Source organism: Hirundo rustica, chromosome 2, assembly GCF_015227805.2.
Source record: "Hirundo rustica isolate bHirRus1 chromosome 2, bHirRus1.pri.v3, whole genome shotgun sequence".
NCBI lineage: Eukaryota > Metazoa > Chordata > Aves > Passeriformes > Hirundinidae > Hirundo > Hirundo rustica.
The window spans coordinates 28,394,436-28,421,909 of NC_053451.1; the positions used below are offsets into that span (position 1 = coordinate 28,394,436).

At 49.7% G+C, this 27,474-nt stretch overlaps 2 protein-coding genes and 1 non-coding gene across 17 annotated transcripts; all 3 read right to left on the reverse strand.

The window, feature by feature from the left end:
- Positions 1 to 448: 448 nt before the first annotated feature.
- Positions 449 to 6,447, reverse strand: NOP2 (NOP2 nucleolar protein). The gene is made up of 16 exons (XM_040057082.2): positions 6,308 to 6,447; positions 6,186 to 6,231; positions 6,022 to 6,110; positions 4,679 to 4,944; positions 4,343 to 4,386; positions 4,058 to 4,224; positions 3,080 to 3,279; positions 2,893 to 2,982; positions 2,723 to 2,810; positions 2,488 to 2,628; positions 2,193 to 2,332; positions 1,816 to 1,905; positions 1,427 to 1,549; positions 1,243 to 1,340; positions 1,016 to 1,146; positions 449 to 908 (listed from the first exon to the last, which is right to left on the reverse strand). The coding sequence occupies exons 1-16, from the start codon at positions 6,411 to 6,413 to the stop codon at positions 649 to 651; spliced, it is 2,079 nt and encodes a 692-aa protein (XP_039913016.1). The 5' UTR covers positions 6,414 to 6,447; the 3' UTR covers positions 449 to 648.
- Positions 6,448 to 6,963: 516 nt separating this feature from the next.
- Positions 6,964 to 27,373, reverse strand: CHD4 (chromodomain helicase DNA binding protein 4). 15 transcript variants are annotated; one of them, XM_040054611.2, is made up of 40 exons: positions 27,299 to 27,373; positions 26,296 to 26,457; positions 24,194 to 24,321; positions 23,814 to 24,005; positions 23,354 to 23,472; positions 22,693 to 22,934; positions 22,481 to 22,608; positions 22,218 to 22,353; positions 21,639 to 21,820; positions 21,277 to 21,516; positions 20,350 to 20,553; positions 20,063 to 20,268; positions 19,704 to 19,835; positions 19,324 to 19,420; positions 18,750 to 18,941; positions 18,463 to 18,663; positions 17,387 to 17,524; positions 15,348 to 15,469; positions 15,064 to 15,237; positions 14,606 to 14,747; positions 14,018 to 14,149; positions 13,788 to 13,905; positions 13,461 to 13,585; positions 12,932 to 13,169; positions 12,596 to 12,768; positions 12,254 to 12,434; positions 12,067 to 12,153; positions 11,809 to 11,894; positions 11,590 to 11,723; positions 10,959 to 11,103; positions 10,604 to 10,769; positions 10,137 to 10,246; positions 9,774 to 9,906; positions 9,569 to 9,646; positions 9,322 to 9,459; positions 9,119 to 9,227; positions 8,665 to 8,797; positions 7,924 to 8,119; positions 7,650 to 7,822; positions 6,964 to 7,531 (listed from the first exon to the last, which is right to left on the reverse strand). In XM_040054611.2, exons 2-40 carry the CDS (start codon positions 26,390 to 26,392, stop codon positions 7,514 to 7,516), a joined length of 5,745 nt encoding a protein of 1,914 aa, XP_039910545.1. In that variant the 5' UTR covers positions 26,393 to 26,457; positions 27,299 to 27,373; the 3' UTR covers positions 6,964 to 7,513. The 15 variants fall into 15 exon arrangements, with proteins under 15 accessions (XP_039910545.1, XP_039910538.1, XP_039910540.1 ...); XM_040054604.2 differs by having other exon boundaries at positions 6,964 to 7,553; XM_040054606.2 differs by having other exon boundaries at positions 7,634 to 7,822.
- LOC120749718 (small Cajal body-specific RNA 11) lies at positions 10,438 to 10,576 on the reverse strand. Its single transcript, XR_005699768.1, has one exon. It is a non-coding gene; the product is annotated as a small Cajal body-specific RNA 11 (non-coding RNA).
- Positions 27,374 to 27,474: the final 101 nt, after the last annotated feature.

A 27,474-nucleotide genomic window follows, 5' to 3' on the forward strand; every position in this document is an offset into this window, starting at 1 on the left:
CAGACCGCTGCTTGCTATGTCTTGAGGAGAAGAAGCTGCATCCGGGTGAATGTAAAGGCAAAAAGAACTTCACTGTACAGCTCCACAAACCAAAAGCAATCCCTGCTCGAGCCTGAGAGGCCGCGAACTGAGAGGCTGCTGGGGACCAGAAAAATGGTGAAATGGGGACAGTCACAAGAGCGAACTAAGTGACAACACTGAACTAGGGAACCACTGGGCTAGAGCCTTGCCAGCCAAGCACTCAGCTGACAGCTCCACACAATACTGCCTTCATGCAGGCAGCAAGGATTTCAGCCCCCACTGCTTCTTCACAAACATCCCCGTTGTAGGGAATAAGGACCAGAAATGCCAGGAGCTTCAGCTGGGAGTAAGAGGGCTTTCTGCTGCAAAGGAATAAGGGGAGACAGCAGAATTCTGCACTTGGTGTTCCAAGGAAAAAGAACAAGACTTGAGCAAGAGTATAAAACTTTTAATGGGTCAGTGCATCAGTCCTTGATGCAAAGGGAAAGGAGCAAAGGGGGTTATCATTGTCCCAGGCGCTCAGAGCTGCAGGGATGATGTGCAGAGCAGCAAGGTGGGGCTACACACAGAGCTGCAGCAGCCTTTGCTCTCCAAGGAAGGGACCAACACGTGGAAAAGCAGTTCCTCTCACTGTCCATTCGCTTTCACCCTGTGCTTCTTCTTCCTGGGAAGGACTTTAGGCCGCATCATTCTGGGAAAAGGCCGGACAGCCTTTGAGAGTCTCCTCTGTGCTTGCAATGAATGTTTCTTCTTCAAAGCAGGCTGGGGCAGCTTCTGCTCTTCTTCAGCTTTTGATTCCTCGAGTTTCTTCTTTTTTGACGGAGGCTCTGTGATGACGGTATCAGGGACAGCGGACGGAGCCGCCGCTTCCACAGCAGGCCCTTCATCTGAAACGAGAGAACGGCGCCGTGCAAGAACCCGCGTGCCTCCTGCAGGGGAAGCAGCCAGCCAGGGCAGGCGCAGCCGGCTCCGCCGAGCTCCAGCACCGTGTTACCTTTCCGTGCCTGCGGGATGGCGTTGGAGAACTTCTTGAACTTGGCGATGAAGAACCCGTCCATGTTGTGCGTGTGGGGGTAGAAACGCCGCGTAGACTTGAGGGACGGGTGGAAGCGACGGTCCTTGAACCTGGAGGAGAAGCGGGGTGAGGAGCGATAGAACACCTCTGCTCAGACCGGGCCCCCGAGGAGCAGTCACAGGCGCAGCTTGTGACCCGGCACGCACCTGGTGAAGCCTTCCTTGCCGAAGTCCAGGCCTGTGGCCACCAAGCGGACGTTGCGTTTCTTCAGGGCATAATCCACGACACACTCGTTCTCCTCCACCTGCCGGAGGCTAAGCATTAGGATCCAAAACTCACCATCTCCAGAGGAGGAGGTGACCGCAGCGGATCGTGGCACAAGGCACTTACCATGATGGAGCAAGTGCAGTAGACAATGTAGCCCCCTGTCTCCGAGGCGGCGTTGACTGAATCTATGGCGCTAAGAATCAGCTCCTTCTGCAGGTGGGCACAACGCAGGATATCCTTCTCATCCTGAGAGGGAAAGAAAGGTTAGGATGCCACGGGCACAGGGAAGCACCCCAGGCCTCTGCTGGGGATGACGGAATGACAGGAGAGCAAAGCACATATAATACACAAGAGTCTGGAGTCTTCTGCAGAAGTAATCTCGAAAAGCTACACCTGGTACAACACACAGAATAAGAAAGGAAACAATGATACTGTAGATGTCTCTCAAGAACAAAGCTGCCCCAAAGGCCTTTCTCTCATGACTCATACTTGAGTCAGCAGTGCTCACCCACCTTGTTGGTTTTGACAGCAGGATCCTTGGAAATGACGCCTGTTCCGCTACAAGGGGCATCAAGCAAGACACGGTCGAACCCTCCAAGAACCTACAGGAAGATGTAGATTTGGAATTACGCTCACGGGTGAGGACTTAAAACAAGGCCAAGGGTGGTTCCTTTCAGAAGACTGGGAAGGCAGAAAAGACTCCTTCTCCCTCCTCCCTGCCCACCTTCCTGCCTCTGTTTCAAATAACAAACCCACTCCCTTGCGGCTCTGCTCATCCTCCTTTGACAGGTGACTTTGGAGAGCACCGCTTCGCTAAAGGGACAGCTCTGGGTGTCCCCCTCACTAAAGGCACAGCAGCTCTGGGTGAGCACTGTCAACAGGAACTCACCTTGGGGAACTGGCGTCCATCGCAGTTACTCACAACAGCATTGGTGACTCCCAGCCGGTGCAAATTCCCTACCACGCTACGTAGCCGCTCGGCACTGCTGTCATTAGCCAGGATCATCCCTGTGTTCTTCATAAGCTGAGCTGCCAGAGGACAAAACACATCAGCAAGGAGCTGAAAACCTCTTGTGCCTTTGTCTCCAGTGACAGCCACCCCCTCCTTTCCTCGAGTTTAGTCCCGCTTTCTGTGAAAACTCCTCACTTGACAGAGCACCCCTCCCAAGGCTCCAGGGTGGTACCTATGTAGCTGGTCTTGCCTCCCGGGGCACAGCACATGTCCAGGATGCGCTCGTTCTCCTGCGGAGCCAGCGCCATGACAGGGAGAAGACTGGAGGCTCCTTGCAGCATGTAGTGTCCAGCCAGGTACTCTGGGGTGGCACCTGGGCAGGGGAGGCAGAAGAGAGGAAGACGACACGTGCAAGAAAGGGAAGCAGGAGCGGGTGAGCTCAGCCCTGCAGGGTCAAGTGATCTCACCGATGGGCACAGTGGAGTCGTAAATAACAAGTCCCGTCTTGGACCACTTCCCCAGGGGGTCAAGATTCACACCGCGGTTGATCAGAGCCTGCAAGGCAAGGAGGAGGGACTGAGGAACCGCTCCCTCCAGGGACAGGCAGCTCAGGACACAGCCACCGATTCCTGCCCACCTGCGCCAGGTCCCGCCGCCGCGTCTTCAGCGTGTTGGTGCGAATGGTGACAGGGCGGGGAACCTCGTTAGCCTCCAGGAAGTTCACCAGCTGGATGGAAGAAGGGACAGAGAACAGAGAGGAGAATGAATTCTCAGGGAGGCGGCCAAGCCCCCGTCGGTCAGCACAGCTACGGGCAGGATCCCACCTCAGGGAGCGGGAAGATGTCCATGAGCTTGGTGAGCAGGAAGTCGCTGTAGGAGTAGTAGGCGGCCATGTCCCGGCGCAGCAGCGCGAGGTATTCCTGCCGGGAGCGCCCTTCTTCCCGCTTCACCCCAAAGTCCTGCAGCACCTCCATGTTGCCCTGGATGCGCTGGTGAATGACGTGCAGGTCAGGAGGCTCAGCAGGTGGGAACACCGTCAAGGAATCACCAAGAGCCAAGGAACTGGCCCAGGGGCTCTTTACCAGCACAATCAGCCGCGCTGGGCTCGCGCGCCACGACAGCGCCCGCGCCAGAAAGCCTCTGCTGGAACACTGCTGCCGTCAGAGCTCAGCAGATGCAGGATTCAAGGGATGAAACCGGACAAAAAGGTTCACAAGGCAGAACTACAGAGTGTTTAAAAGAATTACTCCAGACAAAGAGAGAAAAATAGGCAAAAAAGTAATAAAAAAAAAACAACAGAAGGAGTGTGTTAATACTGAAAGAATTACCTACAGCAAAAAAGAGACTAGAAGTTCCCCAAGGGCAACCAAGGGGCACAGAGGACAGTAAGAAGGGAGGCAGGAAATTAAAATCACTGAAGTCCAGCAGCAAGCACTTTGGATGCTAGAATTGCTGTCATCAGAAACTCTGGGAATGGGTTGCACAAACATCCACCAGGAAAATCAGGGTAGAGAGGAACGAACCACACAATAAGACATCTAGATGTATTTAGGACTAGAAAGGAAATTAGGGCAGGTTCCAAGCTCCACACAGGGTGTCACAGATTTCCTAACTGTGCTATAGAGAAGCACAGCATTATACAGTATCTATTAGGACAGCTCAGCTAAAAATACCTTGTCATGCACAGATGCTTTTGCTGAGCAATATGCATGATAAAGTCCAAGTGAAGCTCTGTGGTTGCAATCCAGGCCCCGTGCTGCATCATGCACATAGCTTATGGATGTCACAGATAAAAAGGATATCCTCCTTCTCAATTTCTTCACTAGTTGGCAGCTTAAATGGTTCGTCTACATCCAGGTTGAGCTGCAGATCTGGTCCCTCTTCTTCCTTCTGTCCCATTTTCTGCTTGCTTGCCTCCTCTGCTTCCTCTTCCTCCTCCTCTTCGCTGTCATCTTCACTGAGGCCTCCCCTAAGGACAAAGAACGGGATCACACAGATTTCTCACTACCATTTCTTAGATGGCAGGAAATGCAGAAGAATAACAACACAGGCTTCTCATCTATCCAGGAAAGGCCCTACACACTCACCTGTCAGGCTTCTGCTTCAGGGCAGCTTTTTCAATAGGCAGCAGCTAAACAGAGACAATAGATTAATCAAAAACCATTCACAGTCTCCCCTTATTTCCCACCATCTGTGAAATTTACTTGCTCTGTTTAAAAGGGACAACAAACAAAAGCAATGAATGTTATGCTGGAATCAGCTGCTAAACTTTAAGTCATTCTTGTGAAGGGAAGAAGGGGAAAGTTCTCCAGCACCTCACCATCCCCTGCCACTAATGCCACCCTTTCCTCCCAAGCCCGAGGGGTCCTTTCAGCCAACAACACCGAGTACTTCTTGTGTAATTAAGGGCAGGAAGCTCCTACCTCTTCTTCCTCAGATGATGAGGCACCATAGTCATCCACCATTTCCTCGCTGCTCCCATCCTCCTCCTCCTCCATCTCCCAGCTGCCCTCTTCCACCTCACCATCACTGGATAATTCCACATGGTTTCCTTTAGGCTGGGTTTTCTTGGCTTTGGCTGGAGCCAGCCACTTGGAATTGCCATCGCTGAAGCCAGACCGGCCACGGGCAGTTTGTCCTGCTGCCTTTACAGCCCCTTTCTTCTTCTGTGGAGACAGCTGCTCTTCAACTAGAGGCAGAAGAAGTGGTTAAAAGTTAGGCATTATTTCTAAAATCTGCTTTTTCAGCTGTTACACCAAGAGGTCTTAGTCCGAGCTGCCTGTCCAGAGGGAGGGACTGCTTGCTCCCTACGTCTCATAAAGTACTGGGCATATTCTCACCTCTCCCCCAGTGAACTTTTCAGGAGATCAAACTGGAATTACTAAATTATAACACTGCCACAAAATTCCTATGGTGTTTGCTCTGACATATTATGGTATCCTCTGCCCCAAATCTTTGTCTACCCCTCCTTTTTTCTATTTCAGGAGTTTCCTGGGCGACACAAGATGCAACATAAAAGCCTCAGCTATAAAAGCAGCCTACAACAATCTTGCTGTGAATGGAGAATAAGTAAAAAATGGATTTAACATACAGAATAGAGACCTTTGATTAGTTCTTCAGACAATACTGCCTCCTGGCATGGCAGCCACCAGAAATCAGATAGAATTCATTGTTATTATCTATTAGAGAGAACCCAAAAGAGGGCTAAGATGCAGGGTCTGGAGGGGAAGCCTTGTGAGGAGCAGCTGAGGTCACTTGGTCAGTTCAGCCTGGAGAAGAGGAGACTCAGAGGAGAGCTCACTGCAGTCTGCAACTTCCTCAGGAGAGGAAGAGGAGGGGCGGGCACTGATCTCTTCTCCGTGGTGATCAGTGGCAGGATCCGAGGGAAAGGCAATCAAAGTCGTGTCTGGGGAGGTTTAGGTTGGATATCAGAAAGATTCTTCACCCAGAGGGTGGCCGGGCACTGGAACAAGTTCCCAAGGAAGTGATCAGAGCACCAAGTCCGTCTGAGTTCAAGAAACGTTTGGACAACACTGTCAGGAGTGTGACTCTCGGGGTGATCCTATGCAGGGCCAGGAGCTGGACTCAATTATCCCTGTGGGTTCTTTCCAACTCAGGATACTCTAGGATTCCATGATTTAAAATAATCCAATTCCACACGTCCCTTGCCTTGAAAACGACGCCAGAGAAGGACGGTGGCGGCAGCGCCCGGGGTGCAGCAGGACGGGGGATGGCCGGCCCGGTTCGGACCCGCTCCGTCACTCACCTGTCGGCTCCCGCTCTCCTCCTCCTCCTCTTCCCAGCGGCCTCTTCCCCGCCGGGCCGCCGCCCGCTCCCAGTCGCCTCTTCGCAGCCCTGCACGGGGAGGGGAAGCGGCGATCAGCCCCGGCCCGGCCCGCACACGGCGGCCCGCCGAACCGCGCCCCTCACCTCTTTCTGCCGTGGCTGGAGAGCTTCTTCCTGCCGGTCTCCGGCTCTGCGGGAAGACACGCGGCGGTCAGACGGGCGCGGGCGCCGCGGGGCGGCCGCGGGCCGGTCCGGGCCGCACTTACCTGGCGGCAGGAAGCGGGCGAGCTCCACCTCGGCCCCGCGCTGCTTGCGGGCCTTGCGCCCGGGGCCGCGCTTCTCCTTCCTGCTGGGGTCGAGTTTGCGCCCCATGCTGCCGCCGCCGGACCCCCGCCACACGTGCCGCGCTCCCCGCCGCCCCGGCGCACGCGCCCGCCGCCGCACCGCCCATTGGCCGGCGCCGCCCAACGCCATCGCCGATTGGCCCTGCCCGTAACGTCACGGCGCGGGCCGCCCGCCCCCCGGCCGCGCGGGGCCGCCCCGCCGCGGGAGCGCGCCCGCGGGCACGCACGGGAGGGGCCGCGGCCGGGGCCGAACGGCCCGCGGCAGGCAGCGGAGAAAGGCGAGGCGCCGAGGCAAGGGGGAAAAGAGGTAACAGTCGGTGACTCTGTAAGGTGGAGGGGAAGAGGTTTAAAGATGATCTAGCCCAACACCCACGCCAGGGGTAGGGACATCGCTCCCGTGACCGGGTTCCCCAAGGCCTTGTCGAACCTGGCCTTAAACAGCGCCAGGGTTGGGACGTGAACTAACCCTCCTCAGACGTGTAGGATAACCCCAAAAGCTGCTCGGATACAGCAGAAAGACATGACTACCTCTTCTTTCAAGGTTGAGACCATATACTTACTTAACAGAGAGAACAAGATAAAATACAAGGAAACTTTATTTTTCAGTTTTATCAACGTTTTGCTCTGTTTTTTGTTGGTTTTTCATTGTTGTTTTCTTTTGTCTTCAAGCTGCGTATTAGTTGACAAGTCCGGTCAGTTTTTGTATTAAAAAGGATTTTGATGGAGGTAGCTTTGTCTCTGTCCTGGCTTTTGCTTGGGTCTTGCCTGCGCACTTGTCTCAGTAAACAAACTCAAAATAAAATTAAGAACGAAAACTGGAATTCCAGGCGGAGGCAACGAGCAATGCAGCCAGGTTCTCCATGTAACAGACATGGCGCTGGGGCCTCCAGTCACTATATACAGAGTCCATCATACATCCATCCCCCTGTCTCCTAAACACACTCCTTGCTCCAACGGGCTGGCTGCAGAGGAAGGAGTTTCTCCTCCTTCCAGAGACCTGAGCAGCAGCTTCCATGGAGGGAAACAGCACCCAGTCAGGAATGTCAGGCAGAGGGGTAGAGTGTGAAGGGGTGGGCTAGGGGGGTCACTTCAGCTTGGCCGAAAGGTCAACAGCACTGGGCCAGGAACTCACTGCTGCTGGGCGACCTGTAGGGCGAGAGAAGAGGACCTGAGACTCACGGGCTGGTCCCCAGAGCCCAGCCTGGCCCACGGGGGGGCCCCTCCCTCCCCCCTGGCTCCCTTACTGACCGGAGAGAGTACGTACTTGTTGGGGCGGGGGCGGCGGCGGCTCGCTGCTGCGGTTGGCCAGGCGGCTCAGGATGTTGCGCTCTGACATCTGGAGGCGCACTGCCACGGGTGGGATGCGGGCAATCGTGGCAGGTAGGCGAGTCACATCTGCCTTCATGTCACTCAAAAGCTCCTCCAGCTGCTTCAGAACTACAAGAGAAAGGGACATCTGTTCGGAGGGGAAAGGGACACCCCAGAGGGGACAGCGCTGCTGCACGCCTATCCAATCCTTGTTTAGCACACCGCATTACCTTTGTGCAGCACAGCATTGGCTGGTTTGTTCCCAGCCATTGACTCCTTGGATAGGTGCTGGTGGCTCTCAGCCAGGCATTCCACCTCTGCAAAACGCGTGTTCAGAGCCATGGATGGGTGAGATGGGTCTTCGGACATGTTCAGATAGGCAGCTCGCCGCAACTGTTCCTCGATCACCAGCGCTTGCTCCAGGAGCTGCAAGGTGGGGCAGGAATACTCATTTCAGCAGCTGCCTGAGAAGGAGCCTTGTTTGCACCCCCAGTCTTCTCCTAATCCAATGCCCCACCATTCCATAAAAGTGAGATCGTGTTGCTGAATCTCCTTTCACCAGCTGGTTTTACTACGTAGTAGCCCAAAACAGTGAGGGCTTCATGAAGCAAAGTCAGATACACAAGAAAGGCAGGGTACATTGGGTTTAACAGACTACTACGACTCCTCTGTATTTTCATTCTTTTTGATTCTTTTTACACATTCTTTAGGAGGCAAATGGGATGGAGATTACTCTTTGAACCCAAGGGAAAAGTATTCCATCCTATTTATAGAAAAAGTCTAAAATCCTGTAAGCATTTGGAGAAATCAGCTGGAATCCTGTCAGTGCAGAACTGATCATTCAGTCTATAGTCAATCAACGTTTTGACCCAAGACTGAGACCTACATGACTTTCTCGGTGGAAACACAGAACCGCAAGAATTCATTCTTAAGAGATCCAGGCAGTTATCACTCTAAAAGGAAATCCTTACCTTAAATCTCCTTGCCAAGAACTTATTCTTTATTTCCAGGAAGTTACCCCTGTTCATCTCACCCTTGAAGGGTTCATTGAGGATGGCGTAACGCGGATCATTCTGAATATCCTGCCAACGGGCATAGCCATGACTGAGATGGGATGAGCTCAGGCAAACAAAGGCAGTGAAAACAAGGGAATACACAGCCCAGGCAGTACTGTTCTCCAGAGGGAGGGGGAAAAGGGGGTACAGAGAGGGGACGAACAGGAGCCAAGGAAAAGGAATGAGAACTATGACCTGCTAAGTCTTAACTGTGCTGCAAGAAGCTCCCCTTCCCACCATCACTTTCACTCCTGCAAAGAAGACAAAGCGCTCTCTCACTTAACCTACTCCAGTCAGATCCAGAACGGTCACTTTCACCGTGACAAATTATGTACAAGGTGGGAGAATGTGTCTGTCATGGCAAGGATACTTGATAATCCCAGCTAGGAGCCAGTAGTCGTGACGCCGATGCCAGATCTCATAGGTCTTCTTGGTGACAGTTGCAGCCCGCTCTTCATTCTGCCAAAGGGAGTGTAGTTCTGGAAAAGCAAGAGACACCAGAACAGTTGGAAGTTATTGCACAAACATAAGCAGGAGCTTCTAAACACGTTCAAGCAGATAAACATCTCATACCAGTGAAACCACCATCTGCTATGTTGAACATGAAGCGCTGCTTTACTGCCTTCTTGTGCCTTTCATCTGCTGACTCCTTCAGCATCTCTCCGTTCTGCAGCATCACCACGTCTCTCTTATCATCATCCTTTTTCTCATCTGTACGCACAGGAAATTATTACAACAAACATGGCAGACACCACAAGCTGGACCCACAAGAAATCCTTGCAGAAGGGTTAAAGGAGAGAAGGGAGTCATCAGGCCTTACCTTTCTCATCCAGAGTGATTACAGGAGGGTCAGAGGGATTTTCAGTAGCTGCTCTGTCTTCCACTTTCTCCACATCAGCTGCAGGAAAGAAGGGGAAATGTGAGATAGCAAGTCCACAGTTTTGTTCTTCAACCAATGCTATTCTGTAACTTCCCACTGATTTTCTACATTCAAGCCTATTTCTTTTGGATGAAGTGCTTTATACCTTTGCTTTCTACTTCCATTGGCTCATCTGGTCTTTCCTTCACTTCTGTTTCCTCTACTTTTTTTTCATCTGCTTCTGTGGAGTTCACTGGGGATTTTGCTTCCTGGGGCGGTGTCTCCACAGGCTGAGCACACTGCTGAGGACAGCCATCAGTGAGACACAAAGTACAAGCAGTGCATGACAACAGACCAGTCATTTGAAAAGCAAAGAGACACAAAACTGAGAGAGGCCAATTCTGAGGACCAGAGAGTTATCTTTAGGTATCGCTCTAAAAACTCATCTCTGCCTCAGCTGAAACGAAGAGGAGGCAGAAGCAGAGAAATTCACAAGGAAAATTACAAGGCAAAAAAAGCCAAAACCCACCTCCACAGGGGCCTCTGTTTCAGTAGCAGAGGCACTGAGCTCCTTCTCTGGTTCAGCCGCTTCTCCTTGCTCCTTAGCACTAGCTCCTTCTTCTACTTTTACTCCATCTTCTGTGTATTCCCCAGGCCAGAGCAGCGCAGCAGACAAAAGAGAAGCAAATCAGTAACGTCTTCCCTGTCACAAAGCCCCTTTTTCTCCATAGACCCCTCAAAATGGAACTAACATGACACCCCCCACCCCCCTTTTCCCACCCGCTACAAATGCTGGGCTTCTCACTGGTGTCTCTCATCCCAGGAAAGCCAGTGTCCTCTCTTGCCTTTAAGGGCTTGCACATGTCTTTGGCAGCCCTCCTAACACGAGAGTAAGCTGATCTGCGTCCACCCCCAGACCCCACCACCACAGTTCCGGTGAGGGGAACAGCCAGGATAAGGTCAGGACGCAGGGCTGAACAGGAGGGGAGCCCTCACCAGGTGGAGGAACAGGGGCAGGTGTGTTTGGCTGTGTATCCCCTGGTGTCGAAGGAGTCGGAGTTTTGGGAGAGGGGGAGCTGGGCTGTGAAAGTTTCTTGTTCTCCTCTATCTCTGCCAGTTCTGGCATACTCCAGCGGCCATTCACATGCTCAAATTCCTGCACCTGCACAAGAGAGAAAGAATGACGCATCACTAGAAGAGCCATACAAAGCTCATCCTTACACCGGCAGAGGCAGGCCACTGAGCACACAATGAAAGTAGGTGTGAAAGGAGAAGTAACACTCTAACCTAAGGCCCCAGTGACTACAGTTGTATGGCCAGCAAAGGCCACACTGCTCTGCCAGGCACCTACCTTTTTACGTATAAGAGACATGACCCCAATGCGAGTAAGGACGTGCTGTCGAGAAAGACCTTCCCGTGGGACCCCATCCGCAAAGGTCTCTGCACCATCAGCTCCAGGTTCACATAAATGGCGCATGAACAGTGAGACATAGGCCCTGCAGCCATCGAGAGACAGGCAATTAGTTCACAGATTGCATTATCTGGAGACGTGCATTGTTAGACCCCCTCCAGCACAGCAGGGAAATTACCCTGAGACTCTTAACCCATAGTCACAAGGTCTGGGGCTCCAGGCTCCTTCAAGGGAGAATTTCCTAACAGAATCACTATGTACATAGAGGACACACAGCTAACTCAAGAGTCTTGAGCCAGAAACAATCATAAACCCAAGAAAGACTCTGGGAGAGTATTCATTACATGCTTGTAGAGCCATGCTACTCCTATAAAAGCATTTGCTTTTGGTGACTGAAGAGTCAGGTCCAAGTAAGGGAGTTAGCAGCAATCGCAGCTCATACTTCATTCTCCCACAAAAAGTCAACCAATACATTAAGGAAATACAGTCTCCAAGAAAAGGTCCAATTCTCATTCCTCCCCAAAAGGACTAGTTGCTGTCAGTCTTCTATTCCTGCCTAATGCAGACTCACTTGAACTCTTTCTCTGATTTGCCACGGAGGTCCCGAACAAGCCACTGAGTGGTGAAGGCATCCTGAGGTGGCATTCCATAGCGCATGATAGCATTGAGGAAGGCTTTCCGCTGGCGAGCGTTGAAACCCAACACCTAGAACGAGGGAGCGGACAGACGGATATGGCAAGAGGAATACAGGAGCAGCTGGGATGCAAATGCCTTCCCTGGTACAACTTACCTCTATGTTCCCTCCCACACGGGCCAGTAAGGGAGGCAGAGGCTTATCCTTATCATTTCTCAGGCCCTTGCGGCTGGGCCGACGAGCTGCTGAAAAGAGAAATGCAGCTAAGAGACAATGCACAGCGTATTGTTGTGTGAATGTTGTCCCAGCAGGAAAGCACCACAAAACGTATAAATCACCCAAATCAAGTCCCAAATGGTCCACGCTCAAAGCAACCTAAATCAACCCAGGAACTCTGGCTCCAGCAGAACTTACCTTCAGACCTCTCATCAAAGTCCTCGTCTCCTTCTTCAGAAGCAACTGAATAGTCTGACTGATTATCTGACTGGTCATCCTGCCAGTCTGAAAGAAAAACAGCACGTGAGCCTGAGACGCTACTCCGTTACTTCCCAGCAGCGTATACTTTCACCCGTTTTTCCCTCAAGGTCCCGTGGATTTGTACCTCTATCCTCCTGCGAGCCGTCGTTGTAGTTAACTTGCTTGCGGATACGTTTGCCCTTGCCCAGATTCCTGGCCAGATCCTCCTGTTGCTGCTCATAATGGTGACGGAGAAGTTTCTCCCAGTAATCGGGATCCACCGATTCCTCCTGCTTAATAATTTCCCGTTCAACCTCCTCTTCCTCCTGCCAGAAAGGCAAATTTAGGGCCCTGTGCTCCAAGTCCCAGCCTGTCATAGCAGATATATGCCTGCCTGCTTGGCATTAAAAGCTTTGGAGCTCAATTAACTTAATTGATCCTCCACCACTCAGGAGAACATATTAGCTGACATCCACCTCATACTCACCCCCATCTCCTCCTCACGAACCACATACTGGGCCACCTTGAAGGAGCTGAGATATTCATTCATGCCCTGAAGTTCTGTATCTTCTGTTTCATCCTGGTTCCGATCCAGCAGACGCTCAATTGCTTTGTCATCATAGTGGATGACACTACTGTCCTCACCTTCTTTGTTATCCCCTGAAGGAAGAGTACATTGCTGTATGGATCTCAATGGACAGCAAAAGGGAATGCCACCCCAGACCCTCTCTGTAGAGCTAAAATCAGCACTGTATCTACAGTCTCTCACTAAATAAGGAGCCAGATCTCCCCACCCCCTTCAGTTCTACTCCCAGGCACTCACCCCCCTCAGTAGCCTCATCCTTGAAGAGCTCTTCAGTGCCAAATTTGAGAATGTCATCAAGTTCCTGTTTGGACATGGAGCCTGTCTTGGAGCCCAACCCTGGTCTCACTACCAGATGAGTTAGCATCATCTTCTTCTTGGCCACCTGAGTGATACGCTCCTCCACTGAGGCCCTCGTCACAAAGCGGTAGATCATCACTTTCTTGTTCTGTCCAATTCTGTGTGCACGGCTGAAGGCCTAGAAAAGAGATGTGCTCAGAACAATCTAGAGCTGCACAAGCAGTAGTCTGATACACCCCACCTACGTCCACAAGCTTCCCACCTGCCTTCACGTCAGCTCTTAGCTTGAGTGAAGACTGTGCCCTAGAAGATCCCTCCACTATTTCCCTTCCCACCTCTATCCATCCTCACTGCTCTAATTTTGCACATTTCTAGAGGGGAAGCCTCACACTCCTTCACTCTTTCTGATGATTTAATTTCTCCTCCTTCTCAGGGTTACTCCATAGTGAGTGATCTCATTCAGACTCACCTGGATATCATTGTGGGGGTTCCAGTCTGAATCGTAGATAATCACAGTATCTGCTGTGGCCAAGTTAATACCAAGACCCCCAGCTCGAGTTGAAAGCAGAAAGCAGAACTGCTGAGCTCCAGGAGCTTAGATTAAAAAAAGAAAACAAAAGTAATCAAGGGAGTGTGCAATACTCAAAGAAGGATTTGTAACTGACCCACATCACCTGACAGGGAATTGCTACTAATTTAAAGGAAAGCAATAGAAGACTTGGAGCACAACAATCCTATGATGAGCATTAAGCACATATAAGGCAAGCTTTCATTTTAGAGAAGTAGGAGACTATACCATTGAAGCGATCAATAGCCTCCTGACGCATGTTCCCTGTGATTCCTCCATCAATCCGCTCATATTTGTACCCTTCGTGCTCCAAAAAATCTTCTAGAAGGTCCAACATTTTAGTCATCTGCATTTCAGAAAAACACCACCAAAGAAGAGTGAGGGACAAGTGGATACCAGATCAACAGACTTCTTTCTCAGAAAAAGTATTCCAGGCCTGAAGGTTTTTCTCCATATACCTGAGAGAATATGAGCACTCTGTGACCTCCTTCCTTCAGATTCTTTAACATTTTCTGGAGCAGCAACAGCTTTCCAGAGGCTCGAATGAGTGCACTACCATCATACATGCCATTTGGCATTTTTGGAGCTTCCTAAATAGAAAAAGAGAAAGAGGGAATAAGGGGCAAGGGACAGAAACAGCTTGAAGGGACGTAACTTGGTCTTAGTCCCCAGCTGATGCTGGCTGACACCTGGTCACTTAGCTTGGCACAACCACAAGGTATAGCACTGCCTGTAGGGAATACCTGTGCCTGTTCTCTCCCAATTTGACTCTTACATATCCCTCCTCTTTTCTTACTTAGTCCCTACTCTTACAGTCCTCACCACCTCACATGAGTGAAAAGATAGCTCCTATCTGTCATATAAGTGTGCTGGAAAAGAAATGGCCTTTCAAGCATATTTGGTCTAAATAAAGACAGGATGAAAAAAAAACCACATAGGAGCAAAAAGGGAGAAATGGGAACCCCTCCAAGCATCACCTAGGGAGCTAACTTCCTGATAACAGCCAGCAGAGAACTTGTTTATACAGACTAAGTGACTGGACATACCATAGCAGCCACAGGAAAGAGGTAGGGGTGGTTACAGCACTTCTTCAGATCCATAACAACATTGAGCAATGAGACTTGGTTACCACCACCCCGTGCATTCAGTGCCTCAAAGTTTCTTGTCAAAATGTATTTATAGTATTTCCTGAAAACAAAAAAGAAAATAAAACAGCTCAGACAGTTGTCATGAGAATGACTAACCTACTCTTCTCTTGCTAAACCCTGCACAGCTTCTGGCATTACTTGTCAGCTACCTAGGCTCTGCCAGTGGCACTCACTATCTCTTTTTCCTTTACACCAGATTACACAGGATTAGTCCTTCCTCTACTCTGTTGGCAGCCCACTGTGCAGAAAAAGAAGACCCTGCAGAATAAGGATAAGGCTGTTGCAGCACCCTCTTTGAAACTGCAGAGCAGACACAGCAGCTCAGCAGCAGGTGCTTTCTCCATCCCCACACTCACTTCTGCATGGGACTCAGCTCCACTCTGACAATGAGTTCAGTCTTCGATGGCATATTCTTGAAAACATCAGCCTTGAGACGCCTCAGCATATGTGGGCCCAGCATGTCGTGCAGCTTCTTGATCTGATCTTCCTTGGCAATATCCGCAAACTCTTCTAGGAAGCCCTCCAAGTTACTGCAGGGAAACAGACACTCAGCCAAGGGCACAAAGGGAAAAGAGCAAAAGAGCAAGCGAGGGGAAAGGAATATCGAGACAGGCAGGCTGACTTGCACTGCAAGACATACTGGAATCTCTCGGGCGTCAGGAAGTTCAGCAGGTGGAACAGTTCTTCCAGGTTGTTCTGCAGGGGAGTTCCTGTAAGCAGCAGCTTGTGCTGGAGGGAGTAACCATTCAGCACACGGAAGAACTGGAAAAGAGAGAGCAGGGAAGAGAGTGGGAAAATAAATCAAAACACATACATGAATACATCAAAGGCTTATTAAGTCATAGCCTTACAAAAAAAGATCTAGAAAGAAAGTTGACACCAATCTAGGGTTCAATTTAGATCACATCAGCTGTTTGGACAAGAGTTCCAAGTAGTTCACATTCCAGCCAGGGTTACTAGACTGATCTTATTTGGATCATTGTTCTGCACAGCTAAACCATGACTGCAGCAAATCCTCTGAGCCATCAGGTAGGTTTCCTTTGCTTTCACAAGTTACAATCTTTCAGACCACAAATCATTTCTAGATGGCTACACTATGTATTTTTTCTTGCTAAATTAGTCTTCCACATTCCTACAACTACTCTGCCTTGAGAATTCTAGAAATAACTAAGTCACTCTTCCTATTCCTATCACTCCTGGCAGTGTTCCAGAGTTCTGAACAAGCAGAGGAGAAAGAGAGCTAAGGGTTTGCCAATGTGTCTTGAAGGTAATTTGCACTGGTTTTCACAACAATGAAGTAATTCCAGACAGATGTACTGAGCAGTTAAACTACTGCACTGAAAAGCACAAGCGTACCATGCTCACACGCACAAACTGACAGTAAAGCAGTAGTTTATTTATGAGCTTGGCCATTTCTTTGCTTATCTCACACTCAGCACGATACAAGGTCAAACTTAATGAAGGCAGCTGTACTAGATGGCAAACAAAAACCAAATCAGTTATGTTTTGGTTACTGCATCGGAAGAGTACTTCTAGTGGCCTCCACAGGCAAGTATCTTTTTATGTAGTTATGGTTAAAAATACTCTTATTTTGGAATCAAATGTGGAAGTTACTAATTATATCTGCAAAACTCTAGGAGATAACCCAAATTTGTCAAGAAGCATCTGACCTATCTATCTTGCAGCCGAACACCTATAAGCTGTTCTTAGAGGACAGGAAACTGCTGTAGAAGATTTGATGGTTCTGCATAGTGCCACAGAGTGACCTTGAGCCTTTACATCCTCTTTCAATTAATGCATGTTAATAGTAAGCATTCATTGCTGCTTCCAGTGGCATCAATGTTAAGCATAGAACAGCATCCAGCCTTAGTGCCTACAACAAAAGATCTAGAAACTGAACTGCAAGCACAGCTGTGATGTCTCAGGAAGATGCCTCATGCCAAGATCCGAAACACTAAAACCATTTGAACAAAACAAACAAAAAAAAAGAAATCAAGCAGCAATTTTGTCTTACAGTCTCCAAGAACCTCTACAACCAGCTTTCCAATAATAATTGTTTTTGGCGTACTGAGCACGAGAATCCAGCAGAAGACAGACAAATCAAGGCACAAGGCCTAGGGAGGAGCTGGATTAAGAAAAGTAGTCAAGTCTACTCAATTCAAACAAGCTTAGGTGAGGTGCAGGCTCATATTAAAGCAGCTTTCAGCACCTACCTAGGCATTTCTGAACACCTCTGCTCACCTTCCATTTCTCTAACACCTAGTTAGTTCTGCTACAAAGCCAGATGAATGCAGAGAGCAAGCCTACTCTGGGAGCAGGGTAATTCTGCCCATGGAGCACGTTTTATGCTCAGCATGGTAAACCTTTTCAGAATAGAGGTGGTGCATGTATGTGATCTGCTTTCAGAGAAGTCATTTTGTATTTGAGAGCAACAACCACATCCAGGTTTTTCTGTTTTTCAGTCTACACCAATTGCCCATTCACGTGGAAAGAAGGCTACATTAACCAGTGATCCCTGTAAGTAAACTTGTTGCCAATGATGACTGATCTCCAAATGCAGGCTGTTGATTTTTCTTTTTAATATAACACATCAAATTTACTACTGAACAAATGACTAAGAGCTGTCTCTCTCCCCTGCAACATATGCCATGCCCATGAACCACCTATGCTTCTCTGTACCTTAGACTGATTGTTCTTCAGTCTGTGAGCTTCATCCACAATGAGACAGGCCCAGTCAATGGAGCCTAGTATGGCCATATCAATTGTGATCAATTCATAGGAGGTGAGAAGCACGTGGAACTTGACAGCAGCCTCCTTCTGCAAAGGAAAAGGATGAACATGTAATGGGATAGAGGATGCAGCGTTCCTCCACTCAGTTATCCTGATGAGCTCTGATCAACAGCACAGCAAGACCTTTCATAACCCCAGTCCGCTGTCACAAGATTCGAATTGCTGCCCAAACCATTTCAGCCTTTTAATTCCCTATTGCTCTCAACACATGTAAGTCTCCTCAACCCCCTCAAGTAACTGCCATGTTTGGACAGATGCCAAATACTCTATCAGAGATATTTAACAAATAAGTAGTGAGTAGAAGCATGTTAAGAGAATTGAGATTTAGAGAAGAGTGGCTCATCAGAAAGCTAAGACTTCAAAACAGAAACAGTTTACCATGGAATTTAAATTACTATTACTACTTAAGGCTGTTCTCCATTTCAAAAGGAAGGAAATGAGTCTATCTGCCTCTGCCACTGAAAATGCTTTAGCTTCCATCTTGGTTTTACTAGGAAGACTTAAGTTCTACAAAAAGTAGCCACCTAGGTCAGGCTCTTCCTTCCTGTCTGGGCACAAAATGCAATTTCTCATGACTGGGTATGGCCTGTCAGCCAATTCCACAGGATGAAAAAGTTCTTATTTTTTTGTATATTTGTCTTTTACATACAGTGGCAATTCTGATACCAACTTAGATCTGTAGAAAAGATGCACAACTTCACAGGTTAAGTAGGGAAGACAGAGGGACTCGCCCAGGGTCAGTGTTACTTTATCTTTCTCCAGTACTGAATCAGTTCAGACTAGCAGGAGTGTTTAAACAGTCTACAGCAAGAGTCTAAACGCCCACTTGTCATCAATTTGCAGTTATTTTCCCTTGGAAACTATAAGCATAATTTCCCAGGGACAGCAGAGTATCTGAATCTCAGCTGCTGCAAGTCAGTTGAGTGCATCTCAATTCAGGCCTGTGATAGAGCAGAGTTCTGTACCTTCATCCTGGATGCTTTTTTGCCTCCACGTATGGCATTATCCTCAAAAGTGAACTCATTCTCACGGATGATGGCCCGGCTGTCTTTGTCCCCGACGTAGGTCACTACATACATATCTGGGGCCCACATCTCAAATTCTCGTTCCCAGTTGATGATTGTGGACAGTGGCGCACTCACCAAGAAGGGACCCTTTGAGTGGCCCTACAAATAGAGTCAGTAAGAGCATTAGATGACTGCAATCGCTAACACAGCAGAATCTCCCTGGGCAATGACCTCCCAGCTCTCACCTCTTTGTATAAGGAATAGAGGAACACTGCTGTCTGCACAGTCTTTCCTAGACCCATTTCATCAGCCAAGATTGTATCTGTGCCCTGGGCCCATGAGAAGCGCAGCCAGTTCAGCCCTTCCAGTTGGTAGGGATGCAAGGTGCCCCCTGTCACGTCGAGGTACTCTGGTTGCCGGTCATATTTCACTGTTGGCTAGAGTGGAAAGAAGGAAGAGTTGGAATCCTTTTACTCACTTAGATAACTAACAAGAGTCCTTTTTTAGCCACCATTATATTCACCAGTACTGATGAGGCTTCACAGATGACAACCAGACTGGCACCAAACCCAGTTTCCAAATGGCCAAAGGCATCCAGGAAGAAGCCATTTTCTTTTGTAAAACCCCTTCACCGAGAGCTGGGGAGTCTGACCCAATGGACACACCTTTGTCTGGAGGGTCTCTAATGCCATTTATTCTTTGGGCTACGAGGGAGCTCTAAACCATATGCTGTTCACTCTTTGGTTTCCTATTTACCTGCACACACCCCAAAATACGCAGCTCTATTTGATGGCTCCAAAGCTAGAAACAGTAACTCACATCTACCGTGGGAGTCTCGGGGGGTCTTTCCAGTTTCCGCATCTTCACTTTCTTTAACTTCTTACCAGGCCTGCCCTCTTCACCTCGCATCAGCTCCCTAAGCAGACAAAGTCCCAAGTACATATAAGTTTCAAGGCTTTTTATTAGCAGATAAGAGAAAACTATTGCAGAGAATAGGAGGGCAATCACCCAACTCAAACAGGCTCAAGAGAACAGGGCTGGAACCTTCCTGAACTGCTAGAGAGGCACAAGGTCCCTGCTCAAAGGCATAAGGAGGCAGCAACTAGAAGAGGCTTCTTGCCCATTTCCATCTACTAATCCAGCAAGTGCTAGAGGCTGACATACTGCAGTACTTTCTCTGGAGGGAATACTTCTCCTACCTGTGATTCCAGTAGGCTTGCTTGTAGAGGTCATAATCTTGAATATCCACATCTTCACTTTCCCAGGATGCCTGGTCATAGGGCAGGTCTCTCCATTTAATCAAATAGTGGACATTTCCCTTCTTATCCACACTGCAGAAGAAAGCATTAAGTCTCAAGCACAGTGAGATGGCAGTATTCCCCCAACCCATTCAAATGGAAGGGACGGACTCAGTGAAGCAGCAGAAACAGAACAATGTATGTCATACCAACAAAGAACTCCCCCTGTTTCTCCCAGTCATACTGCAGTTTAGCTCATCTCCTCTCCCTTAGCCTTGCTCAAGGTCTTCGCTGAAAATCCTCTTTGTTACACCCCCTACCTATGATTAAGGATCCTATGGATCATCATCCACTCTGGCTTGATCCCGTATCGATAGAAACGCTCCTCCATCTCAGCGTATTTGGGGTCCTTGTTCTTTCTCTTTCGGCTTTTCTCTTCTTCCCCTCCAAAGTCTCCCGAGGGCGGTTCATCCATATCATTCTTGCGTTGGTAGTTACGAAACATGACCTGGCAGTGCAACTCCAGCTGCAGTCAGGACACAAGCAGTCAGCAGGTGTTTTAGCCTCAACTGCCCACCCTTACGCATCCTTAGGTTCCTCCACTCACCTGCAACTCTGACACCCAGGAGCAGTGCCAGTAGGACATGCCCTGCCATTTGACAAAGAACTGCCTTTCAGGCCGACCCTCCAGAGGCTTCGGGGGTGGAGCATTGGGGTCTGCATCAGGTGGGCGTGGTGGTGTGGGGCCAACTGGGGGCTGACCCCATTTCCAGATCAGGATCTTCTGCACCTTTCCTTTCAAAGCTGGGCACTGGGGAGTTAAACAGAGCTTGATGCATCACAGTATGTACTCTAACGTGGAAGCACTGAGGAGCAGAAACAGAGTCACTTTCATGGTTTCACTACACAGACAGAATTTTCCAGGCTTGACGAGCCCAGTAGTCTGCCCAACTACAACTTCATTGAAAGTTTGTACAAAAAATATTTTGCTGCAGAACTAAGGGCCCAACATAAGCAGCCTTTTTTTCTTCATCACCTTTAGGTTTTTAATCACAAAATGAAAGCAGTTAACACCATTTATACTACCTACTTCAAGAACTTTCTGGAAAAGCATGGTATTTCTCCTAACCAGCTACTAAGAAAGGTCTTAGCATTACAAAGCTCACAACAGTGCAAAACCAGTTTGTCTCAGCATCCATTTAAATTACTTTTGCTTGCACTTGATCTCCTGTTTCTACACAGATACAGGAGCCTCAAAAAAGCGATCCCTGGCATGATGGACCAAAAACTGCCCTGCATGTGAAGAGATCTCATGAGATCCAAAGGCTGTAGTCTGGTTCTTCCCACTGTCTGGAGAAAGCAATCAGTCCAGGCACAATACAGCTACAAAACGTCAGGCCTTTAAGCTTTATGACAAAAGTGTATGATGAGACTCTTCAAAGGAATATCTACTTCTACAGAAATATGATGATCCAAAGGGATTAGCTCAATCACCTCTTGTAGCAATAGGAGAATGGTACTGGGAGAAACTCACAGTGCAGCGAGGACACAGCCATTCTCCATTGGGAATCTCAGGCAGCGGGGGATTCAGACAGTGGATGTGATAGGACGAAGGACAGGCATCACAGCACAGCAGCTCTCCTCCATCCTTGCAGACTCTACAGAACTCCATATGGTGGTCATCCTCTTCCTCAGCATCTCCCACTACATCCTCCAGGATTTCCTCACCTTCTGAGTTATCCTCCTTTGCTTCCCACTGAATGCCCTCTTTTTCCTGTAGGAGAGGGAAATCAGAAAAACAAAGTGATTATTTCATTACCACAGAAACAGCCCCAAGTCATCTGACACCCCCCTCATACACGGTCTCTTGCACCATTTGGGGACTCCAATACTCACACAGTGTGGGCAGCTCCATTTGCCCTCTGGAGCTTTCTCCATGTCTGGGTCCAAGCAGACCATATGGTAGGCACGAGGGCAGGTATCACACAATATAATTTCTCCTCCCTGCTGGCACACCTCACAGTAGTCCTGGTGATCAGTCTCATAGCCATCCACAGCCACTGTGGAGTCCTCCTCACCTGCAGAGGGTGATGAGGAGTTACCGTAGTACTAGCCACAGGCACAGGTTTCCTGTAGCCAGGGAGTATATTCTCCCAACAGGCTACATAGCCATCTAGCGATCCAGAATACAGAACTCTTACTTTATATAAGTAAAAAGGCTGAGAAGTAAGACCTGGAAACAGGAGCAAAATAAATGCCTTTGTGCTGCCTTTCACCCACGAAATAAAAGGAACACTTAAGGCCAGGAAGAACTCCTGAAAACATTTTCCTTATTCAAAATAATATCAGGTTCTGCCTTCACAATCAGTTCTCCCTTAAGTATGCTGTTAAACATCAAAACTCCACACAGACAACCCTCTAATCTTTCTATACACTTAGCTATGCGTGTCTCCAAGTGTTGGCAAGTATCTGTACCTTTCTTTTTCTTCTTCCCAGCCTTGAGTTTTTTGCGACTGCGGCTACTACGGCTTGTAGATCCATCTGAAACAGAGTAGCTGTTGATGCTGGCATCATCAAAGTCTGACTCCACATCCAGATCATCATCTTCACTCTGAGAGAGGAAAGAGAAAAGCTTTCTTACTCAGACACATATGCTGGGGTGCAGCAGTCAGACACACAGCATCACTATCACATCATGACCTCTCTCCTCACAAGGTCAAGAAAGGAGCATCACTTACCGATGATCTTTTACGCTTGGAACCAAATCCTCCCAGTTTGATTTTCAGTGGTGCCACCTTCTTTGTTTTGGGTTTCTTGATATCAGGAATACGCGGACTGGCCTTTGGCTTCCGCCGGGCATTGGGTCCTGGGAACACAGGAGGCAGAGTCAGAAGGGCCATTGCCTTGATACCACTCACATTCTATCCTCCTGCCAGACTCTTCCTCTCACCTTTGCCCTCCTTTGTCTTGGCTTTCCTGAGTGGCACATCCACAGGGGGTTGCGGCAGGACGGCATCCACGTTTGTCACCATACTCTCGACTACTGCAACAGCTGCAGCTGCAGCAGCTGCCACAGATGCACCTGAACTTCCCTTGAAGGGGTTGTTTGTGCTAAACTCCCTCCATTTGGCTCCCAGTACCATCATCATCTTCGACACTGCTATTTTAGGGTTCTTGGCTGCGATAAGTGGCCTGTGTACCATTAAGAAAGGAAGAAAAGGTTACTGAATCACCCTGGAATCTAGATTATTCCTCCCCACTGCCACCCCCATCAACACCTTTATCTCAAACTACATTATTCTCTGATCTCAACAGCCAATGATTCTCCCCACTCTCATCCTTCACTCTATGTGAAGGATGGAAATGTTTGAGGACTTGGAAAAAAGAAATGGAATTTAGCATAGCAGGGAAGAAAGGGGACTGCAAGAACCTGCATCATCTTGATGACCAAACCCAAAAAAGCTGGGGATCAATTATTTTACTGTTGCTTCAGTTTGCACTCTAGGTACTACACTAGTGTGCACTGAAGTTCCAAAAATCAAGGAAATCTAGTTTTTGTCCCATCTCTTTTTTCGTTCCTGAGTCATTTCAAGTGTAGGCTTGTAGCTCACCTGACAAACTGGCTGAAAGCTTTATAGTTGGTGAGTGTGCGGTAATCCTCCTCTGTGAAGATGTGATCAATATCCTCCATGCCCCAGTCTTCCAGGAGCTGAGCAGATGACTTTGGCTCCTATGAAAGGAGAATCATGGCAACTCTGAGCAGAACTTCCACATTCCACAGATGACCCAGGGAATTTTTTTCCCCTGCATCTGCTTATCACTACCATAGGACACAGCCACAAGAGATCAGTGGAAATGGGAAAAGTATTGGATTCAATGTAAATTCCATGTGTGCTTAAAGCAGTAGAGAGGGAAGAATGCAAGGTAGGTAAAAGGTCAGGTCAAGAGGGTCTAGTGGAAGAAGAGACTACACAGTTCTAACTCCCCATGCAATCACCAGGGGAGAGCACAATGATCCCCAAATCAGATACATGGAATGAGAAGCCAGCAGCCAGCAGGGTAGCTTGTTACCTTTGAGTCATCATCTTCTTCCTCCTCTTCCTCCTCCTCCTTGCGCTTGGCTTTATTTTTCTTTTCCTTCTTGGGTCCTAATTTCTTCTTTTTCTTCTTCCCAGGGGTATAATCACTGCCCTCACTGTCAGAGCGCAGAACCTCTTCTTCTTCCTCCACAAACTCATTCCCCTCACCAGAGCTGTCCCCCAGCTGGGAAGGGAGGGAAGGAGAGATCAGGCATGAGAAAATACCCTGGGATAAACACTAAACACTGCTCTCCCCCCAAACTCTACAGGATTCATTCAAAAGATTGCTGCTATCGGCCAACAACAACATTAAGCACCCTCACCCTATATATCCATAGTTTAGAGTGTGACCTTAGGAATCCTTTTTCTTACCTCCTTCTTCTGACGCTTGCTGAGCTTGGGCACTTTGGGTTCTTTCAGTTTCTTGGGCTTCTTCTTCTTCTTGATTTTGGGAGTGTCAGCCTCTGACAGAAGCTCTTCTTCAGGCTCTTCTTCAGGTTCTGGATGTGAAGAGGTGACAAGTCTCATTCAACCTCCACCTGCACACTACAGGATGTCCCCCTTCACAGAGATCAACTGGTCTGCTCCTTGCTACACACTTACAGACATGGTTACAACTCTTACTGTTCACAACAGATACTCAAAGATTGTATCCTAATGTACCATCTAATGGGGTTTCTCCCCTCCCAACACCACCCATTTCCACAATCTTGCCTCTCCAAGCAGAACTGCACTCAGAACCCAGCGACAAGAAGTTTGCCATAACCCAACAAGAAGAGGAAAGAGCATACAACCAACAGCCACATATCAAGGAGGCAAAACAGCGAATGCATTTGAGAGCCTGAGTAGGATACTGTTTGAGTCCATGGATCTCCAGAAAAGAAACCCTCTAGCTTCTTCAGCAGTACAGAACACCCTACAGCTGCATGCAAAATACAGGCCAGTAAGCCACTACTTTTCCTCCTCCATAGGGAAGTTGTTACTCAGCAACTCTATTCTGATCCAAATTAGAACCTTCCCCCAGCAGCTAGCAAGCTGACTGCCTGGCCAGAACACATGCCAGTTCCCCAGCACCCGTGCACACTTCCATCTGTGTGCCCCCGTTCCCTGGCTGCCCTTGGCCCGAGGGGCAGCCAGACAGCCCTTCCTTCTCTTTGTGGCAGGCTGCAGGAGCAGCGCGGCCACCCGCCCTCCCCTGCTGCCCCGCCCACTGCACACAGCCAGAGTCACTCCTTCTCCCTCCAAGGGAAAATGGCCTCCTGACCACCCGAGCTGGGCAGGATGGAGGAAGCCACAGGTCAGAGGAGGTACCACAGCCGGGGTTGAAACAGCAGAGATAGAGGTCTCAGAACCTGGAGTCCCGTGCTTGGCCGCTGCCATATTCCCAACCAATGGATGTCTCTTTGCTCCCATGGTGCTGCAACACCAGGTCCTTCAAGGATCATGCATCTTCTCCCCCAAGTTCTGATTCAGAGCCTCTAATGACCCATCCTTTTCAAGGTATCACCTAAACCTCTCCATTTTGCAGTGATTTAGGTTTTTTTCATAAAGATTTCTGTTATTGATGATACCATTCTGCCCAAGATCTCAGAGGTACCAGAAAACCCCAGAGACAAGGTTTAAGAAAAAAATGCCAAACAAACAAAAATCCAAAACCCCACAACACCATGTCCCCTTCTCCAGTTACACTTCTTTTATATGACACTGCAACACTCCAGCATGAGTTAGTAGGAAATCCCACACTTTTCCTATGATTAACTATATACATCACTCCTTTTTCACAAGGAGGTGAAGAATCCAGATGCGTGTCCACAGAGCAGGTCATCAACAGCAGCACCAACAACAACAACAACAAAAAAAACAAATCAGAAGAATTCCCAGGGCTCTAACTCAAGCCTCATGTTGATGATGAGGATGTAAACACAAGGAAAAAAGCAAGTTACAAGGACTAAAAAAAAAGCAAAGGTGAGCAGGCAGCACGGAGCAAGAATCACAAGAAACCTCAATAATTGGGTGTGGTGATGAAGGAAAGTGGGTCACGCAACAGCCCAGGGCAGTTTTCTCTGGACGTCAGCCGGTCTGAGTTCCCAGATGAAAGCAAGCCAGGCAACCTGCCCTTTCACATACTACCCCTCTTCCCCCTCCCCATTCTTGAAAATTGAAACTCGCAAGCATTTTGGTACCCCGTCAGAACTGGACGTTCTGCCTCCATCCTCTACACCTCCTCTAAGCACAGGCCCTGACAACCTGCAATGGCTTGGAACAAAGTCAGCTTCACCTGACACAAAGCCGCGAGCCTCTCATTTCAAAGTAACCCTGGGACTCTGATATCAAAAACATACCAATGACTTGCAGGAAAAAAAGCCATACAAACAAACAAAAACACATTCCCCAACACATCGTGCATTTCACATATGCAGCTTGAGACCAACATTATGCCCACTCCACATGCATGCCCTGCAGATTCGGCATACCTGGATGCTGGGGGATAGCGTTGTTCAAGAGGATCTCCATCTCATCATCATCACTGCCCCCTGAGCATGGTGATGGAGATCCAATGCCCGAAGCCATGTCCTCCACACTGGGGGAGGCCTGGGCTTACACAGGTCGTCGTCTTCTTGCCAGTCTGGCCAGTACTTCATTGAAAAGAAAAAGAGAAAGTTACAGCGAACCTGAACTCCGTTCTCCCAAGCAATAGCGCTGCTAGGAGGATCTGTGAGAAAGCTTAGACAGCAACTTCACTGGCTTTGGAGCCTATGGATAATAGAAACACTGGGAGCAAGTATCAGCTTAGAGTTGTGATAAAGCAGGCTTTGAGGACACCAGATATTAAACTGAGTCAGCAACTCATCTCTGGCGAGGAAGCCAAAACAGCTGTCCTAAAGGAAAACTCTCCTGTCCTCTGCAGCCGGGTGCCCTCGGTTATTTCTGCCTCGGCCCGGGAGAAGGCAGCGGGGCAAGCAAGGCAGCCGGGCTTCCAAGGGAGCCCCGGAGCCAGCGGGGCGGCTGTCAGCGCGGTGCCCTGGCCGGCAGCCCCAGCCCGCCCCAGGCTGGCACTGCAGCGCTGGCCCTGCCCCTGCCCGGCCGCACACAAAAGGCCGGGCGGGCTCGGCAGCCCCGCTCCGCCGCCCCCGCCCGGAGCGGGGCTGCGCGGCGCAGGGCGGGGGCGGGGGGCACCGTCTCCCGGGCGGGGGCGCGGGGCGGGGCCGGGGAAGTCCGGCGGGCGTGCGGCGAGGGGCCGCCGTTCTCCGGGGCGCGCCGCAGGCCCGGGCTGCGGGCACCGGCGAGGCGGTTGCGGGGCGGGGGAGGAGGGGCCGAACCCGTCCTGCGGCCGCCCGGGCGGACGGACGGCGCGTCCCCGGAGGAGCTGCGGCCGGAGCCGACGGAGCGCCCGGCAAAGAGACGCGCGTGCTGGCCCGGACGCCCCGGGCGGCCGCAGATGGCCTCGCCCGCCCTCGTTCCCTCCCGGCTCCTCACCCGGCTCCGGACCCCGGCTCCTCTCCCGCCGCTGCCGCCGCTGAAGGGAAAATGGCTCCGACCGCGGCACCGCCTCTTAAAGGGGAAAAAAAAACCCGGCTAGGCCCCGCCCCCTCCCGCCTACATCCCATAATATGCCCTGGGACCCCGGCAACAGGCCCCGCCCCCGTCTCCCC

Coding starts and splice junctions, on each gene's coding strand:
- NOP2 (XM_040057082.2), bottom strand. CDS start 6,413: ATGGGGCGCAAACTCGACCCCAGCAGGAAGGAGAAGCGCGGCCCCGGG. Junction 2,983..3,079: donor ACATCTTCCCGCTCCCTGAG/GTGGGATCCTGC, acceptor TCTTCCATCCAG/CTGGTGAACTTCCTGGAGGC. Junction 1,341..1,426: donor ACTGCACTTGCTCCATCATG/GTAAGTGCCTTG, acceptor AGCCTCCGGCAG/GTGGAGGAGAACGAGTGTGT.
- CHD4 (XM_040054597.2), bottom strand. CDS start 26,392: ATGGCTTCGGGCATTGGATCTCCATCACCATGCTCAGGGGGCAGTGAT. Junction 22,354..22,480: donor CCAAGCGTAAAAGATCATCG/GTAAGTGATGCT, acceptor TTCCTCTCTCAG/AGTGAAGATGATGATCTGGA. Junction 7,823..7,923: donor CAATGCTGTGCTGCACAAAG/GTAATGCGGTGT, acceptor TTTCTCTTGTAG/TTCTGAAGCAGCTGGAGGAG.